Consider the following 18,923-nt stretch of genomic DNA (forward strand, 5'->3'; position numbering starts at 1 on the left):
GAGAAAGAGAGAGATTGTGAGAGAGATTGAGAGAGATAAAGTAAGAGAAAGATTCTGAGAGAGATTGACAGTGATTGAGAGAGAGAGAGAATAAGAGAGATTGTGAAAGAGATTGAGAGAGAGATAAAGCTAATGAGAGAGGGAGAGATTAAGAGAGAAATCAAGAGAGAGATTAAGAGAGATTGCGAGAGATAAAGAAAGAGAGAGATTCTGAGAGAGATCGAGAGAGATAGAGAAAGAGATTGTGAGAGATAGAGAGAGATTGTGTGAGAGATTGAGAGAGATTGCAAAAGAGATTGAGAGAGACAGAGAGAGAGATTGAGAGAGAGATACAGCTAATGAGAGAGAGAGAGAGAGAGATTAAGAGGTAAAACAAGAGAGATAGAAAGAAATAATGAAATAATGAGATAAATCAAGAGAGCGAAGAGATTGAGAGGAAGAGGAAGAGAGATAAATCAAGAGAGAGACTGCGAGAGATATTAGGAGAAAGAGATTAAGAAAGAAATCAAGAGAGGGAAAGACCTTAAGAGAGAGAGATTGAAAAAGAGAAAGAGAGAGATAGAGAGATATTAGATCAGTAGATATTATTATTGAGAGAGAGAGAAGAAAATGAAAGCAAAATAAAAAGAGAGAGAAAAGAATGCTGTTTATTCTTTTGATCAGAATGTTCTAATCCAGGGGTCTCAAACTCATTTTTGCCGAGGGCCACATTGGCATATTGGCTGTCCTCTGAGGGCCAGATGTAACTTATAAATATAAGAAAATGTAACCAGATGTAATACAAAATGAATGTAATTACTCCTTAATGTTAAATAACTCTCAATATACTATTTATTCAATCAAATATTACAGTTGCATGGAAAAATGGTTGCTTGTTGCTCTATTAACATAAATCCTTTTAATTTATAAGTTATATTAACTTTGATCAAAACGTTTGATACTGAAATAAGGCTTAATAAATATAAAATCAAAAATTGTGAGCTGTGACAGATTTAGCATTTCCTCAGATTTAGCAGTTCCTCATCCAACCACTAGTCGGAGCTGCAGCTGCAGCACCACAAGCCCGCAGTCTTTGCTTAGTCAGAGCTGCAGCCCAGCCACGGGCTACAGGGCTCAGCTGAGCCAGTCTGGAGCGTTTTTAAAAATTTGTAAGTTCTTCTGTGTATGAAATAAAATAACCCCACTAACCGGATAATACAGCTCTCTACAGTTCATCTTTCAGCCCAAGCAGCTAACAGCAGCAGTTTAGAGCAGCGTCACGGAGGCACTGCTCGGATTACATTATAAACAGGTCAGTTAGCGCGCTGCTAACCTCAGGATGTTTATAACTACGGAGTTTAGTGGACACACCACGGCTGCAAGGTTAGACTGTTGAAGGCTACTGAAGACTACTAAAGCAGGCAACGCAGCGTAAGCAAAAAAAAAAAAAAAAAAAACACACACACCAAAATACAAGTTAAGATAAAATATGAAAACGAACATAATAAAGCATAAATAATTATGCATGTGGCCCGCGGGCCGCTACTTTGAGACCCCTGTTCTAATCCATTACGAGCATCACTGTATACCAAACACACACACACCCTCACACACACAAACATACACACACACACACACACACACACTATACAGCACCTCACCTGAAGCTTTGAGAAAGGAGCTCTACTGACCTCTAGTGGCACAATCCTACCAGTGCAGCTTCAGCTTCACTCCAAAAGTTTGAAATTACACCATTTGAAATTACTATCAATTAATCAATCAATCAATCAATCAATCAGTTTTCCTTTAAACCTGAAGTGACCTTTATTATCAATGTAGCAGAGTCACTATATAGACTATAGTTAGATTGAAAATGATACATTTTCAGTAGTAATCCTCAAACTATGATAGTTATGACAACTATAGCATATAAATGCCAATTTAGGGACCCAATGAATATATGACAAAAGATAACTGGGAACCAAAAGAACATGTTGCATTTTTTGCATTGCTTTATTCTTTGTCCTGAATGTCTGTTTTGTAGAGCAAAAGATAAAAAACAAATAGAAAATTTCAGGCCTGTAGATAAGGTCTATAGTTCAGGTGTCTGGCCTGTGAGTAAGCTGAAGCCTGGGTGGATGTGGGCCTTCCAGCAGGACAATGACCCATCTTAAACCTACAGTACATCAAAAGTTAAGAGGTCACAATGGCTTGGTTTCAGAAGAAGTTCTGGAAGATTCTAGAGTGGCTGTCTATCACAATTACCTGAATTCTATCCCAGAGAAAATATTTGGTGGGATTTAACCTGCCAAGACAAATCAAACAACCTGTGGGTCACATCTTATGGGGTATACCTGGTCTAAATCTATTGCCACAAAATAAACTGAATTAATGCAACTTATTAATGTAAAGGATATAAATATGAATAATATCAAACATCCAAACTCCAAAACTGTCTTCTTTACAGTGTTTTTATTCATATATTTGTGCTACAGAAAGGACATAAAACATATGAATTATAATAATTAAAATAAATTACACTGAGATTATTCAGAACAAGACTCTGACTTAATTGGAAATAATGACTAAAAATCTCATATTTGGTTTAAAATAATGCTGTGTAACATAATTCACAAACTAAGCTGTAATTGAGTAACTGAAGTCTTACAGCAGAACAGAACACACCACACTAACATCAAATATAAAACATTACTTACAAACATATGTGCCAAAAATGCTGATGCTACTTCAGCAAAATGTTTATATTTATTAATAAATGACTGAAAGCTAAAATTATTCAGTTAAACTCATTAAAACTTCAAACTAACCCTCATTAAATTTCATATATTTACTAATAAAAAGGGCTATTAAGAGAGTCAGTTAGCCGTAAATGAATGAAATCCTGCTAACTAGCCAGATAGCAACATTAGCATGTTGGAGTTTCCAGTCTCAGACACACATCAGTTTAACATCATAAGTGCAACCACTGTCTCCTACTGTACGTGTAATAAAAATAAAAGGTAAAATAATGTGCGTGTTTATGAAATGTAAGGGTGTTAGCTCTCTATTTCACCACTTGTTAGCTGGCTAATTGCTAGCAGAGCTAGTTCTGTTCCTAGCACAGCTAATAGCACGACTAGTGCATCTCAAAAAATTCAAATATCATTAAAAAGTTACTTTATTTCAGTGTTTTCCAGGAAAATCTTACAGCACTTCCCTCTTGCCTCCCTCTGTTGATAACTTTTATGGAGATGTGGATTTCATTTTCCAGCAGGATTTGGCACACTGCCCACACTGCAGAAAGTACCAATTGGTCTTATATAACGTTCTAATTTTCTGAGACACTGATTTTTGGGTTTTCATTGGCTGTAAGCCGTAATAATCATCAACAAAAAAAACGCTTAAAATAGATCACTCTGTTTGTTTAATACATCTATCTAATATATAAGTTTACCAGCTTTGACCAGCTTGTTAACAGGATAATACCTATAGTACTGGTTCTAATGAGCCAACAGACCTAGTGCTTTTTCTCCCCAGCTAACAGTGCTGGTGCTTATGTTTAAAAGCTATTTACTATACTTTTCACACTATAACATGCACCAGATTATATGGCGCATTATGCAACACTAGTAAAGAACAGGGGGGGTTGTCATGTTTAAATTTAAAAGTGCTGGATGTTAATTTACACAGATTTCTCTACTGAAAACAATTTATTTGGGTGAGTAACGAGCTTCCGTTTATTTAGAGTAAGCTTAGATTTCCAGATTTTCACTAAGGCTGGGTGCAGCATTAGCATTAGTAGCTAACTGCTAGTGCTAGCCGCCTGTCAGCACTACACAGAGGAACCCTGAGTGTTCTGGTAAGCCAGGGCGATATGAGCTAGCGGTTTGTCCTACATAGCTTGTTTAAACATGGTAAACACGTAGGATACAGTCCAATATACTCACCTCTGAACGTTGAATGAGCTAGCGCTTAGTGCAGTTAACAGATAATGCTGCTCCAGCAGTGCTAGCCAGGATTAGCAACAAGCTACAGGCCGAAAATACTTATACTCTTATTGATAAAAGAGTTAGCACATAGTGCAGTTAGCGGCTAATGCTAATACTGCTCCAGTCTTGGTGCTGTACTTCAGCAAAGTGGTTTTACTGCTCCTTAATACCGGACTGGTAAATTTCATGCATAAGGTGCTGCATATTTTAAGGCGTACTGATGATTTTTGGGAAAATTAAAGGATTTTAAGTGCACCTTATAGTGCAAAAAATACAGTTTAGTACCAACGATGACCATCTAGATAACAGCACAATTTCTTATTTTGGTTTGCTAAAAACTCAAGTACCTGAATTGATGAGCTAACAGCACTAGAGCTTATTTTTTCTAGCTAATAGCTCTATTTATTTCTTTTTTTTTGCTAACAGTGCTCGTTCTTATTTTGAACAGCTTTAGTGGTTGTTTTCTTTCAAATATATAGGATTCTAATTTTATTATTTAACAGTGCAGATTAGTTTTCTACATTCCGGATAAGAAAAAAATAAATGTATTCCAATCTTAGTCAGTAATAGTTTCTGTTAATTCTAACTGCCAAACCACAGTTTCCCTTCAGCACCCCCAACACACTCCAACACTGAGGAAGGTCCTGGTCCTGATCTTGTGTCGAATCAGATGTGATGGAGAGATGTGATGGCGTGTTGTTCTCTAGTAGTGTCACAGTCTTCCTCTTATATCACTCCTCCAGTTCTTCTTATTTCCTCTGTGCTACAAGAAGCTGTCCTCTTTAAAAACACATTCATTAGGTTCTACATTACAGCACCACCACTACTCAATAAATAAATACTCAGTCCAGTCCTGGGTTCACCTCAGTCTGACCCCTGTCTGACCTCAGTCTGACCCCGCCTCCTCTGCGTCTGAGGACTCGTACTCATCTGCGGAGTCGGTGAGGGCGGGGTAGGGGCGAGGATGGTCCAGGTTAACGTACGTGACCTTTAGGCTGATGTAGTGTTCTCCCTCCAGACTGGACAGAATGGCCATCACCTCAGAGACCAGTGTGGTGAAGGAGGGCCGTCTCTCTGGATCAGGGTCCCAACACTGCAGCATCACAGCAAACCTGCACACATCACATACAGGACACACCAAACACTGACTTTAATACAGTTACAGCTCAAATCTCTAATTTTCAGTAATAACAGGCATTTACTATGGTGCTACAGGTGGTTGCTGTGATGCTCCTTGGTAGTTGCTAGACGGTTACTAGAGTGTTGCTAGGTGGTGGCTAGCTGGGTGCTTGAGTGCCTCGCAAAAGTATTGTGTCCCACTTGTTGTTGATTCTTCACAAAAAAATTACAATTTCATATCTTTATCTTTGAAGCCTGAAATGTGACAAAAGTTTGAAAAGTTCAAGGGGTGTGTATGTGGGTGCTGAGGCTTTGCTACATGATAGAGTACTGAACCCTTTTATACATGGTTGCTAGGTGGTTGCTAGAGTGTTGCTATGTGGTTGCTATATGGGTGCTGTAGCTTTGCTACATGATTGTTAGAACACTGGACCTTTGATGCATGGTTGCTAAGTTGTTGCTAGGTGATTGCTATATGGACAATGTAGCTTTGCTACATGGTCCTTAGGGTGTTGCAGGTGGTTGCAAGATAGGTGCTGGAGCTTTGATACGTAGTTGCTAGGATGTTGCTAGGTGATTGCTAAGATTGCAAACTAAGTTAAGTAAAGCTAAGATAAGTAAACAAAACTGTAATAAAAAAAGACTTTCTTTTGAAGTCTTTTTTGAAGGGCTGGATGTTAATCTACACAGATTTTTTCTCCTGAAAACTGTTTATTTGGGTGAGTAAAGCGCTTCCGTTTACAGTAAACTTAGATTCCTGAATTTCTCCAGGACTAAGGCTGGAGCATTAGTATTAGCCGCTTACCGCTAGCAGTTAGCGCCTAATGCCTCCCGACAGCACTACACTGGGGATCCATGAGTGTTTCGGTAAGCCAGGGCGATATTACCTAGCAGCTCGTCCCACATAGCTTGTTTTAACATGGTAAACACACAGACTACAGTCCGATATACTCACCTCTGAACTGAGAAAGTGGCAAAAGCGGTTAGTGGCTAATGCTAATGCTTCTCTAGTCCAAGGTGATGGAGATCTAAACTGAAACTCCTGTATTACACTGTACTTTAGCGGAGTGGCTTTACTGCTCCTTACAACCTGACAAGTAAAATTCATACATAATATATAATACATATAATACATAATAAAAATGTATTTTAAAGTAAATAAATAAAAGTTTGTGAAGTTAAAGTATATGACTATCATTTTCTCTAACTTAATCACTAACTAATGTTGCACTTTCTTTTACCAGCTTCTAGAATGATCAGTACGTCTGCATTCTGTTAAGAAAATGCCACATACACTGTGAGTAAAGTCACTTCCGAAACGTTTCACAACCCTTCTTCACCTCCACAGAGTTCAGGTGTGAAATGGTCAGGGTAACCTGTAATCATTTAACTCTGTGTGTCACTGTGTTAGAGCTGTGGATGTTTAGGTGCACTTTTCCCACACTAGTACACTAGTACAGTGAGTAAACACGGCTTTTGACCTTGATTAGATGGAAAAAACAACATCCAAACCAGCTGCAAGCTGCTCATCAACCAGAGATGAGGAACTTATTCACTACAGGCCTGTACCAAACTCCAGAGCCCATTTTCAATCGGAACCTGTTTCGTTATAGTGTGACGTAAGAAGAAAAAAAAATAATTGAACTGAATTTTAGACTGACATGTCACAAAAAGTCATGGCACAGAAATTAGATTTGTGTCCCATGAGTCAAATGGGATATGTGTGTGGGTCATGCTCATTGTTAACTTACACCCTGCTAACAGTCTATTTTCACACCTTCAGTGCTTTTGAATATATCTTCGGTGATGACGCATGTTCAGGTCAATTTCTGGTGTATTGCTATCTTAGCAACGGAAAACACTAATGTACTAATGCTCTGGAATATAGTAGATTATCTTTGCGATCTTGGCATTAAAGGAGAACTCTGGTGTAAAATTGATTTTGGTGTAATAAAACATAATAAAAAGTACTAACCTTTGTTAAATAGCACACCCCTGTTCTCCCACAGCTTTCCGAGATCAAGTTTCTCCAAAGAATGGATGATATGGGGCATATTTTGCCCCTGCAGATAAATCGTGTTTTATACCGTTATCCAGCTCAAAGTAGCTCCACACCTCACTGGTAGACATTTAAAACGAGGCATTAATAAATGTATAACTGCACAAGTAGCTTATTAAAAACTACTGCCCCATTTCATCCATTCTAAATCCTGTTTGGAGAAACTGCACAAAATTCCTGGATCTCGGAAAGCTGCCAGAAAGCGGAGGTGGGCTATCCAACAATGGTTGGTACACTTTATCATGTTTTACTACACCCAAAGTCACCTCAAAAGTTCTTCTTTAAAGACAGGTACTCCTGCAAAACCCAGGAAATCTTTTAAAAGCAGAAATAAACAATGACTGAGCAGGTGTCCCATTACTTTTGTCCATGTAGCCTACAGTATGTACTGCTAAATTATGTATACTGGTGTAAAGAAACTCACAATGGATCTGGACAGTACTGGGGCTGAGGTAACCTCCGTCCTCGTAGCAGGTAATGAGTGATGTCATACGGATCCACCTCAGGGTACGGACTCGCCCCACGGGTCAACAACTCCCACATCAGAACACCGAAAGACCACTAGAGAGAGAGAGACAGAGAGAGATTAGTTTGTGCAAGAAATATATATATATATTTTTTTTTTTTAATTTCCAAAATGTACTTTTTGCACTGAAACTATGAGGCCTATTGCACCTAACTATGAAGTATTTAAGCTTATATGCAACTAATTAGCATGGCGCTTACAGCTCTCTAAATTATCACACACTACTAAAAGTGTGTTCGCTAATCTTTAATAGACTTGATTAACATATTTTACACATTATATGGCACACTTAAAATCCTTTAACCCCCTGCCTTACGTATGAATTCTACCAGTCAGATGTTAAGGTGCAGTAAAGCCACTCTCTGCTGAAGTACAGATTTATACAGGAGTTTCAGTGAAGTTTCTCCAGCACTAAGGCTAGGTGCAGCAGCATTAGCAATAGCCGCTAACCGGAGTGCTAGCTCTTTCGCCATTCATAGGTGACTATGGTGAACTGTAGTCTGCATGCCTTACGTGCTAAAACAAGCTACATGGGATGAACCACCAGCTGATAGCGCCCTGGTTTACCGCAGCACTCAGAGTTCCTCAGTGTAGTGCTGTCAGACAGTGTTTAGTAGCGCTGAGTGCTGCTAACTGAGCTGTTGAAAATATTGGAAATCTATGCTTACTGTAAATAAACTGAAGCACTTTACTCACGCGACCAAACGGTTTTCAGGAGAGAAATTTGTGTAGATTAACATCCAGAGCTCGTTTGATTTTAAAAGGAAATGTTTTTTGTAAGAATTACAGTTTTGTTTACTTTGGCTACACCCCTGTTCCTTACTATTATCGCTTAAAATGCGGCTTATAAGCCTTATATATAAAATAGACCAGAAAACAGACATTCATCGATAGTGCGCCTTATAGTTCGTAAAATAAATGTATGTGGTTTTAACATGATATAAATCACTCTTATGTATAAACATGAGCGATAGTATTTTATCATAGCTAAAAACAGGTTTACTTTACTTTCTAGTTACATTTTCTTAAACGTACAACTGCATAAACAAACTCCAGACATCTCAAATGATGGATAAATGAGTTATAGGTAAAACTATAAAGCTGTGTATCTCACCACGTCAGATTTGGATGTGAATTTCTGCGTCTGTAAGCTCTCTATGGCCATCCACTTAACCGGCAGCTTGGCCTTCCTGTGGTCCTGAATGCTGTAATACTCTTTATCAAACACGTCTCGAGCCATGCCGAAATCCGCCACCTTCACCGTGTACGACTCGTCCAGCCTGCAGGAATTTTACAGAGCCACAACCACGAATCAATGATAACAGGAGAGAAGTTATACAGCAGTCCTGAACCATAATTCAATATCAATATTTATCACAGCAATATTTTATCAATATTTCAATAAGGGTGATTTAATTTGATTTAAACACATAATCAATAATTAGTGTCACTCAGAATTGTGCCACTATTTTATTATTACAGAGCAACACGTGAGCAATTATTAGTTAAGTTAATAATTGCTCACGTGTTGCTCCGTAATTAATACATACAACTCTAGAAAAAAAAACAAGAGAGCACTTCAGTTTCTGAATCAGTTTCTCTGATTTTGCTATTTATAGGTTTATGTTTGAGTAAAATGAATATTTGTTTTTTTATTCTATAAACTACAGACAGCATTTCTCCCAAATTCCAAATAAAAATATTGTCATTTAGAGCATTATTATTTGCAGACAATGAAAAAACAAAAAAAAATGCAGAGCTTTCAGACCTCAAATAATGCAAAGAAGACAAGTATATATTTATTTCAGAAGTTTAGTTTAGTTTTCAAGTTCAGAAATCAATATTTGGTGGAATAACCCTGGTTTTCAGCATCTTGGTATCATGTTCTCCTTCACCAGTCTTACACACTGCTTTTGGATAACTTTTTTCTGCCACTCCTGGTGCAAAAATTCAAGCAGTTCAATGGCTTCAATGGTTTGATGGCTTGTGATTATCCATCTTCCTCTTGATTATATTCCAGAATTGTTCAATTTGGTAAAATCATAGAAACTCATCATTTTTAAGTGCTCTCTTTTCAAACTGTATTAAATTCTACATTCAGACTCACATGCAGTTACGAGCAGCTAAATCCCGGTGGACAAACTTCTTCATTGCCAAATACTCCATCCCCTTAGCAACCTGGAGCCCGAAGCCAATCAGGTCCTTAACTGTGGGGTTCTAAAGAAAGTTAGAACATTAGTTAAATGTAACACATTCATTCTGTTTTAGAAATAATATATTATAGACATTTATTACATTTATAACAGGCAGGACACACAAAGCCGGGACACTGACCCTGTTCTCACAGCGTATGAAGTGCCGCAGGTCCCCGTGCTTCATGTAGGGAAGAACCACCAGGGGAAGCCCTTCCTCCGGGAGCAGGACCCCCAGTAAAGACAGAACATTACTGTGGTGAAAACCCTTCATTAAAATCCCCTCCTTCAGAAACTGCTCCACCTCCTCCACATCTGTTATTCCTGAACAGAAAAGAGGGAGGGGAGCAACAGACAAAAGCACAGATCAATACTCTCAATAATACTATATTTAATCATTTCCTTAATATATGACTCTCAATATATCTCAATATATTATTTTATTGCATCAATATGCTTTTTAATGGCATCTGTATATTATGTTGTAGCTTTAATATTGGATTTAGTGGCCTCATTATATTATCTTATGTTCACAATTACTTTCTTGTGGCGTCAATATATTATCTACACCCTTTATACACATTTTCTTGTGGTCTCAAAATAATGTATTAGCTTCCACTGTCAATATTTTATCTCATGGCCTTAATAGGGATGACTGCTAACATGAGGCCTCAATATATCATCTGAAACCCCTCAATATTTTATCTTGTCACCTCAATATACTATCTACAACCCTCAATATTTTGTCTTCGCCTCAATATATATTTTTTTATATACTACTTTAATATAGTATCTTACACTCTCTATATATTATCTTGTGGTTTTAAAATAATGAATTATCTCATGGCCTTAATAGGGATGTCTGCTAACATGTGGCCTCAAAATATTATTCAATATTTCAATATTTTACTTTGAGACTTCAATATATATTATCTTGAGGCCTCACTATACTATATATATATATACAATATTTGATCTCGTCGCCTTAATAAATTATCTTGTGGATTAATTATATTATCTCACAAGCTTAATATATTATCTTGTGGCATATAATATGCCACAATAATATATTATCTTGTAGTGTACTCAATATATTAGCCTAAATGTTGAACACTAGAAGTTTTGGCCTTTAAATACTGTATTATTTAAGTTGTTTTTATGTTATTTATGTCTGTTGTAGAGATTACGCAGGTTGTTAGCTCACTGTTGAGGGACTTGACAGCGCAGTGGATCTCTCTGTTGTTGTGGTCGGTGAGATAACCGTGATAAACTGTGCCGAAGTGACCTGCAGAGGAAATCCTGAGTTAGCAGCTGCTGGGGATGGGTGTCAACATCATCATCAACATGAGAAAACACAAATTATTAATCTCAAGTCTTAATGCTTCTGGAAGTCTGTTACCTTTTCCGATGATCTGATGGTGCTGGATGTTGAGCATGGCTGCTGGGATCAGGACGTCCTTCACCTCCTCCAGGAGCTCTGGGCGGAAACTGGTGAGGGAGATCTTCTCAGGGGGCATTAGAGGGGTCAGGCTGGGGTCCAGAGTGCTGGAATACACCAGGCTGGGGAAGGCCACTCCCCCTGGGGTTACAGGGGTGGTACTGAGGGGAATTTCTCCTGTAGCAAAGAAGGAAGAGCTTTTTAAGAAAATATAACATTTGTTTTGAGCTTAAAACAAGGCTACTTTAAATAATATATTGTCATTAATAATGGTTCACATGTTTATTCATCATTAATAATCTACACAGACAGGCCAAAAAAAAAAGTCTCCACCTGGATTTAAGTAAGTAAGTAAATGATGTGGGGTTGGTTGATGCTGCAGTTGGTCTGCAGGTTTAGGTTCAGCAACAGTATGTGCTGAAAGAATGAGGTCAGCTGACTACCTGAATATACTGAATATAGACCAGCTTATTACATCAATGGATCAATTTTTTCTTCCCTGATGATACACACGGCCATATTCCAAGATGAGACAATGTCAGGATTCATGGAGCTGGAATTGTGAAAGAGTTCAGGGTTCAGGGGGCATGAGATCATCATTTTCACTCATGGATTGAGAGAGAGTTCACCACAGAGTCCAGACCTTAACCTCATTGAGAATCTTTGGGATGTGCTGGATGGAGAAGAGAGGCTTTGTGCAGTGGTCAGACTCTACCATCATCAATGCTGCTGCAAGATCTTGGTGAAAATTTAATCCAGCAACACTGATGATAAGTGTATTTTTAATTATCATTGTCCATAAAAAACACACACAAACTGAAGATTTTTCCTCCTTCCTCTAGTTCCTATAGTTGCTATAGTAGAAATACCACGATTTTTGCAGCATGTCAATGAAAATAAAACATAAAATATTACTGCAATTTGCCGATGCATCATCACCTCGTCTGTAGTCTCCAATAGGCAGGAGTTCAACGCTGCCGTTGCCTGTGAGATTGTGGTTGTGGGAGTAGTGAGAGAGTCGGGTCTCAGCCAGAGAATCTGTGGGTTATTACAGAAAATATTTGCAGTCAGAACAGAGCAGAGTTTATAAGCAAATCTGAGCATCTGTGTTTACATGTACTTGTGTAATCAGTAGGGGTGTCACGATTCTCTAAATCCTTGATTCGATTTTATTTCTGATTTTAGGGTCATGATTCGATTCGATTCTCGATTTTCTTTTTTCTTTTTTTTTACAGCAGAGAGGCCTATGCCAGTTTTAGATTAGTCTATGGTCAGTCATTGGTTTGATTCATCAAATTTACAATATCTTATTTCAAAAGCTGGGCTTGATATAAGTGATGCAAAGTGATACAAGTGATCTGTAATACACCACGTTAGGCAAATGTCAAATTAAATGGTCAAATTTAAATAATTTAATTAAGATATATATGTAATGGCATCTAGTGGCTTTTTGGTAGCAGCAGTGTGCACTATTAAAACAGCAATGTGCAACATAACAAAATAAATAATAAAAAATACAGGAACAGTCATGTACAAAATAATAGAACAATTGGAGCCTTACAAATTGAATTCTATCCTACTATAACAGTAGGATAGAATAAAACGACTGTTATTTTTAAATGTTCAAGTTTTTCTTTAAGAAGATGAGAATGTCCACATTTTCTGGAGAAAGGCACAATGTCCGGGGCGTCTGCTGCGCCATTTGCGTAGCTTAGAGGGAGGGATCGTCGATCATCTTTTTGACTTTGATGCTCGAGACCATGACATAATTTCGACCGATTTCGATAAAATATCAGATTGTGAAACCCCTAGTAAATCAGATAATAGGAAAACTTGAAAATTTGTCCGGCAGAAGATAAAGGAATTTTTTTCGTTTCTATTTTGCTGCTGGGTCTGTTTTCACACATGCACAGACTGAGAAATGCAGGAATACTCCGGTTAAGAGTATAGGCACTGCGAAATCTGCTAAATTACTGAGCTAAAATCCAGCTCTCCTACTGTAATCCAATCGAAATCATCAGAGAATGCTGTTTATTAAACCCATGCACTCAGTAAGGGATTCATCCTCACCTGTCTTCTTCTTCCTCAGGTGTTTCATGGTGATGAAGGCCAGCACCGCCCCCACTATTAGAGCTGTCAGGATGCCGAGCACGACGCCCACCATGTAGTGATTACTGACCAGCCGTACAGTGCCGACATTGTGGACGTAGCCGTTTACTGTAATCTGATACAGAAAAAAAATAAATAAAAACTCTAATTAGACAAATACCTTCGAATCACACAGCTTATTCAGCCAATCAGCCATAACATTAAAACCACTGCCAGGTGACGTAAACATCATTGACGATATGGTTTCAATGGACCCTCGCAATAAATATATATTAGTGAATATATTAGGCAGCAAGCGAACAGTCAGTTTTAAAAAAGATGAATGTGAACATATGTAATAACACATATGACTAAATTAATAAACTAAATTAACTATATTAATGCTACAATCTATTTTTTTAAAAAGTTTAATGTTTTAAAATAGATTACATTTTTGATTATTTAGTCCTATGTATCTTTAGGGGTATTTTATTAATGCCAAAGTACATTCTTTTGTAATTTAAATATCAGAATATGTATAATGTTGTTGATCACAACACATTTCTACGTTTTTAGGGTGTAATAGTAAATAAATACTGCATATTGGCAGTGTTGAATCGATGTTTGTGGATCGATTGAGTGCGCTGTTTCGGGGGTGGAGTCAACAAAGACGTTCTTTAACCTTGTTGGTTATTTTTCACTTTGCGAAGCTCTTTGGGAAACACTCTCAGAACTGACTCGTTCTTTACACACGTCATTCGTTAATTCGTTCGTTTTATTCGCTAAGATTGATCGTTTTCGGGAAACCCACCACTGGTGTGTAATTTGTGTGGCTGGCAGTGTGAACAGCAAAAACACACCTAATCTGATATTTTAAATACCAATTTGAGCGATTTGAGTATGTGGTATTGCAATTTGATATGTGTCTGGTTTGTAACAATTTGGTAAAAATTCATGCAAAATAAGTAGATGGAAAAAGCAGAGAGCTTTTTTTTCCGTAAATGAGGGTTTTATTTTGTGAGATAATGAAGTAATAGAACTCAAAATAATATAAGTGGAGTGATGTTTCTGTTCCAATAATATTAAAAGTCGTTCAGTGTTTAAAATGTAATGTACGAACAAAGCCGATGTAAGGAGCTGAAGCATCTAATTACAATAAAATGATTAAAAGATAGATTTATAGAAAGGACTGGCTGTATTATGTGCCATATCTACAGTGATCTAAAGTGAATTCTCTGTGATAAACCTAGCTTTTAGCCTGAACTCATTCATAACTCTTAAGATTCGGACCAGGATGAAACCAAAACTTCACGTGAAGCGTTGCTGTTTTGCGCAAACGCATCAGTTACACAGTGCATTTTGTGTAATAACATCAATAAACACTGGTATTGGACTTAACAGCCTACTGATAAGATTTGTTGGTCCCACTTTAAAATAAGACTACCTTTATAAAGGGTTTATAAATGGTTTACAATTAGTGTATTAATGGTTACTAATTAGGTTGTAAATGCATTTAAAAATCATTAATAATCAGTTATAACACATAAACATAGAAAGGGCAACAATGACCTGTTTTTTGCCAAATAGTGAACCCACAGCCATCTATATTGTTGCCCTTTCTACATTTATGTGTTATGACTGATTATTAATGATTTTTGAGGCACTTACAATCTAGATAGTAACCATTAATAAACTTATTGTAAACCATTTATAAACCATTAATAAAGGTAGTCTTATTTTAAAGTGGTACCGAAAAACCCAACCAACTCTCATTCAAGCCTGATTCTGTTTCCCTTCAAGGGCCATTAAAGGTGTAAAACTTATTCATGTCCTGGACAATATCATGCAATGTCAAAGGAGACTGTTCAAAATATAAAATATTTTTATTTGCTTTAAAAATTTTGTTATTTATAGGTATATGTTTGAGTCAAATTAACATTATGTAGTTTTATTCTATAAACTCTGGACAATATTCAAACCCTGGTGAAAAAAATATACACTTAATTGTACTTAAAACATATTAAGAAATGTCTAAGTATGCTGAAAATATAATAACAGATTTATGTACTTACATAAAATATATTAAAACTACATTAATATTATGCTTTCATCAAATGTTTGAAAATAAACATTGATCATATTTTTTTAAATAGTACATCATAGTGCATTTAAAAATAAACAGACTAGAATGAAGTACACTTTTTTTTTGTTTAATTTAAATCAATATATTTCCACTTCTATACTATACTTCTAAACTTATGTTATTTATATGTATATGTTTGAGTAAAATTAACATTGTGTGGTTTTATTCTATAAACTATGGACAATATTCAAGCCCTGGTGAAAAAATTATAGACTTAATTGTACTTAAAACATATTAATAAATGCCTAAATATTGCTGAAAATATAATAACAGATTTATGTACTTAAATAAAATATAAATATATAAATATAAAAGTACATTAATATTTTTATTTTTAAACTGTTGTTATTTATAGATATATGTTTGGGTCAAATTAACATTATGTGGTTTTATTCTATAAACTATGGACAACATTCAACCCCTGGTGAAAAAATATATACTTAACCTAGTTGTTAACCATTAATAAACTAATTGTAAACCATTTATAAACTCTTTATAAAGGAAGCCCTTTTTTAAAGTCTTATTTTTCTTTATTGTATTTAGACACAGTGTTACTGTCTGCTTTAGAATGTTCGTGTATGTCATCAGCATTCCGACTGCCTGAGTTTTCTAAAGGTGATGTCATCAGCCTCCTGATTGGTCAAAGCTTCGAACATTCCGCTGTAACATTCCGTATAAATAGAGGCGCATTTGAGTTTTTTAGCAGTTCGTCGCTTCGTCGTTCAAGAGAGAGGTTCAAGCGTTCAAGAGCGGTTCGAGAGATTATCGGAGAGTGAACATGTCGCTGCCGTTTAAAGCCTTAATCGTTCCAGGTGGGCTTGCACTTGCTGGGTGCCTTTGGTGGTGGTACACATCACGTAAGCCTACGCCTGCTTCTGCTGTAGAGCTATCAGAGCTCACAGAGGAAGATGAACAGTGTGCTCGGTCCATCCAGACCAGAGCACCTGTCTCTGACAAGCAGCTTCAGGAGCCATTGAGCACCCTGGAAGAACCAGTGGGAGAAGATGAGCCAGTGATCCAGGACATGGTGGACATCAGTGAGTCAGTCCAGAGCTGTGAGGAGATCGAGCAGCTCCAGGATCAGAAGCCATTGAGCACCCTGGAAGAGCCAGTGGGAGAAGATAAGCCAGTGATCCAGGACATGGTGGACATTAGTGAGCCAGTTCAGAGCTGTGAAAAGACAGTGAGGAGACAGTCCTCAGAGGAACAGTGGGCCCCAACCCTCAAGCCGGAGAAGCCGTTTGTCCTAAGGACTGAAAAGGCCAAGAAGGGGAAGAGCTTCAGCAAGTTTATGTGGGAGAAGAAGCTGCCAGAGTTCCTGATTGGAAGATTCATTGGCCAGGAAGGCTGGCACATTGAGCACCTAATGGAGGAATCTGGAGCAATGATAGAGCTTATATCTGTGAAAGGCTCTACAGAACAGATCATCCTTGTGGACGGTACTGAGAAGCAAATCATCAAAGCCGCAGCCATGATTACAGTGTGGTTCAAACAATTTGAACGGGATTGGCTGTTTATCACATCTAAACCTAAATTACATTGGAGACGATGAGGACTACTGAAGATCAAGCCTTCATTCAGTCTGTGTGCTTATGTGTGTTCAGAAAAGTTCAATAAAAAAGCTATAACATATCTTAATCTCTGGATTGAAATGATTCATTTTAAATTAAAAGAAAAGTTTAAATTACAGGGAATTAAATATAAAAAAGGGATAAAAAATAAAAACTTTAATTGATTAGAAATGAAGATGAAAAGGTTAATAAAAAACGGTAAAAATTAAGGTAAAACTAGCTTTTACATAGTACAAATAATAATAATAATAATAATAATAATAATAATAATAATAATTAAAAAGTAATAATACAAAACTATTAAAAATAAAACAATAAAAGAAATAAAAAATTAAATAAAAACTAAGAGAAGAACTAAAGCAAAACATCAACAAAAAATAATAATAAAATTAAAAGAAAATTTAAAATAACAGGGAATTAAATATAAAAATGGATCAAAAATAAAAGCTTTAATTGATTAGAAATGTAGATGAAAAGGTTAATAAAAAACAGTAAAAAGTAAGGTAAAACTAACTTTTACATAGTACAAAAAATAATAATAATTATAATTAAAAAGTAATAATACAAAACTATTAAAAATAAAACAATAAAAGAAATAAAAAATGAAATAAAAAAAACTAAGAGAAGAACTAAAGCAAAACATCAACATAAAAGCTTCAGGATCTGATAAGTGGGTCGGTAGGTAGTATGCAAAAGAGTATGTCAACAATGGATTTCATTTAACATAAACAACATGATGTCTCTTAATATTAAACTCCTTAATCACAGCAACTTTTAGACTCTTTGGCCCGTTTTTCTGCGCTAGAAAAGCGCATCCTCTCCGCTTTTAGATTCTTTGGCCCGTTTTTCTGCACTAGAAAAGCACGCCCTCTCCACTTTAAGATTCTTTGCCCCGTTTTTCTGCGCTAGAAATGCGCACTCTCTCCGCTTTTAGACTCTTTGGCCCGTTTTTTTGCGCTAGAAATGCGCACCCTCTCCGCTTTTAGACTCTTTGGCCCATTTTTCTGCGCTAGAAATGCGCACTCTCTCAGCTTTTAGACTCTTTGGCCCGTTTTTCTGCGCTAGAAATGCGTACTTTCTCTGCTTTTAGACTCTTTGGCCCGTTTTTCTGCGCTAGAAATGCGCTCTCTCTCCGCTTTTAGACTCTTTGGCCCGTTTTTCTGTGCTAGAAATGCGCACCCTCTCCGCTTTTAGACTCTTTGCCCTGTTTTTCTGCGCTAGAAATGCACACCCTCTCCGCTTTTAGACTCTTTGGCCCGTTTCTGACACCTAGCGTTCAAACTTTGAATCTCACATTATAAAAACCTGCTTAACAGCGGGCCAACTTTCATTGTATTTCTAAAATACCTCACGGGCCACTCCAAAACAGGAAACGGGCCGCAAATGGCCCGCGGGCCGTAGTTTGGACACCCCGATGTATAGTAATAATACACAGGGGCGTGGCCTGGCCTGGACTTCCAGTAGCGCCGAATCGTTTCGCTCCGCAGTATTATTAGTGAGGAGACGGGCCGCTGTCTGCTGAAATGGAAAATCTCGAACATGAATCATGGTGCCAGTTCAAGGATAAAGTTCTGCCTTTCAAGAAAAACAGCCAATTAGCTTGCTGGTTTTTGCGGAGCGCGGTGGGCTGGTAGGGAAGCCCACACCCCCGCACTCCCGCCGCCTTGCTGGGGAGGATTTTTGAGGGTTTTTGAGTTCTTGGACCGGGTTTCAGCACTGATGTTAAAACAGATATGGATATACAGCAATGTTGTTTTTAGATGGGTACTTTCACTTTTACTTGAGTAGAATTTTAGCAAAGTAAAGGTACTTTACTTAA

At 37.2% G+C, this 18,923-nt stretch overlaps 1 protein-coding gene across 2 annotated transcripts in view; it reads right to left on the reverse strand.

Annotated features, from left to right (window-relative positions):
• Nucleotides 1–4,369: 4,369 nt before the first annotated feature.
• mst1rb (macrophage stimulating 1 receptor b) overlaps nt 4,370–18,923 on the reverse strand; it is a 35,725-nt gene continuing 21,171 nt past the window's right edge. For both annotated transcript variants that reach the window (XM_022682592.2, XM_022682593.2), the window contains 9 exons: nt 13,373–13,526; nt 12,242–12,340; nt 11,264–11,479; nt 11,069–11,149; nt 10,007–10,188; nt 9,780–9,889; nt 8,787–8,952; nt 7,571–7,707; nt 4,370–5,080 (listed from right to left, as the gene is read on the reverse strand). In XM_022682592.2, the coding sequence (XP_022538313.2) occupies nt 4,855–5,080; nt 7,571–7,707; nt 8,787–8,952; nt 9,780–9,889; nt 10,007–10,188; nt 11,069–11,149; nt 11,264–11,479; nt 12,242–12,340; nt 13,373–13,526 (1,371 nt within the window). In that variant the 3' untranslated portion in view covers nt 4,370–4,854. The remainder of the gene's footprint in view (nt 5,081–7,570; nt 7,708–8,786; nt 8,953–9,779; nt 9,890–10,006; nt 10,189–11,068; nt 11,150–11,263; nt 11,480–12,241; nt 12,341–13,372; nt 13,527–18,923) is intronic.

The sequence above is a fragment of the Astyanax mexicanus genome, chromosome 24 (assembly GCF_023375975.1).
Source record: "Astyanax mexicanus isolate ESR-SI-001 chromosome 24, AstMex3_surface, whole genome shotgun sequence".
Taxonomy (NCBI): Eukaryota; Metazoa; Chordata; class Actinopteri; order Characiformes; family Acestrorhamphidae; genus Astyanax; species Astyanax mexicanus.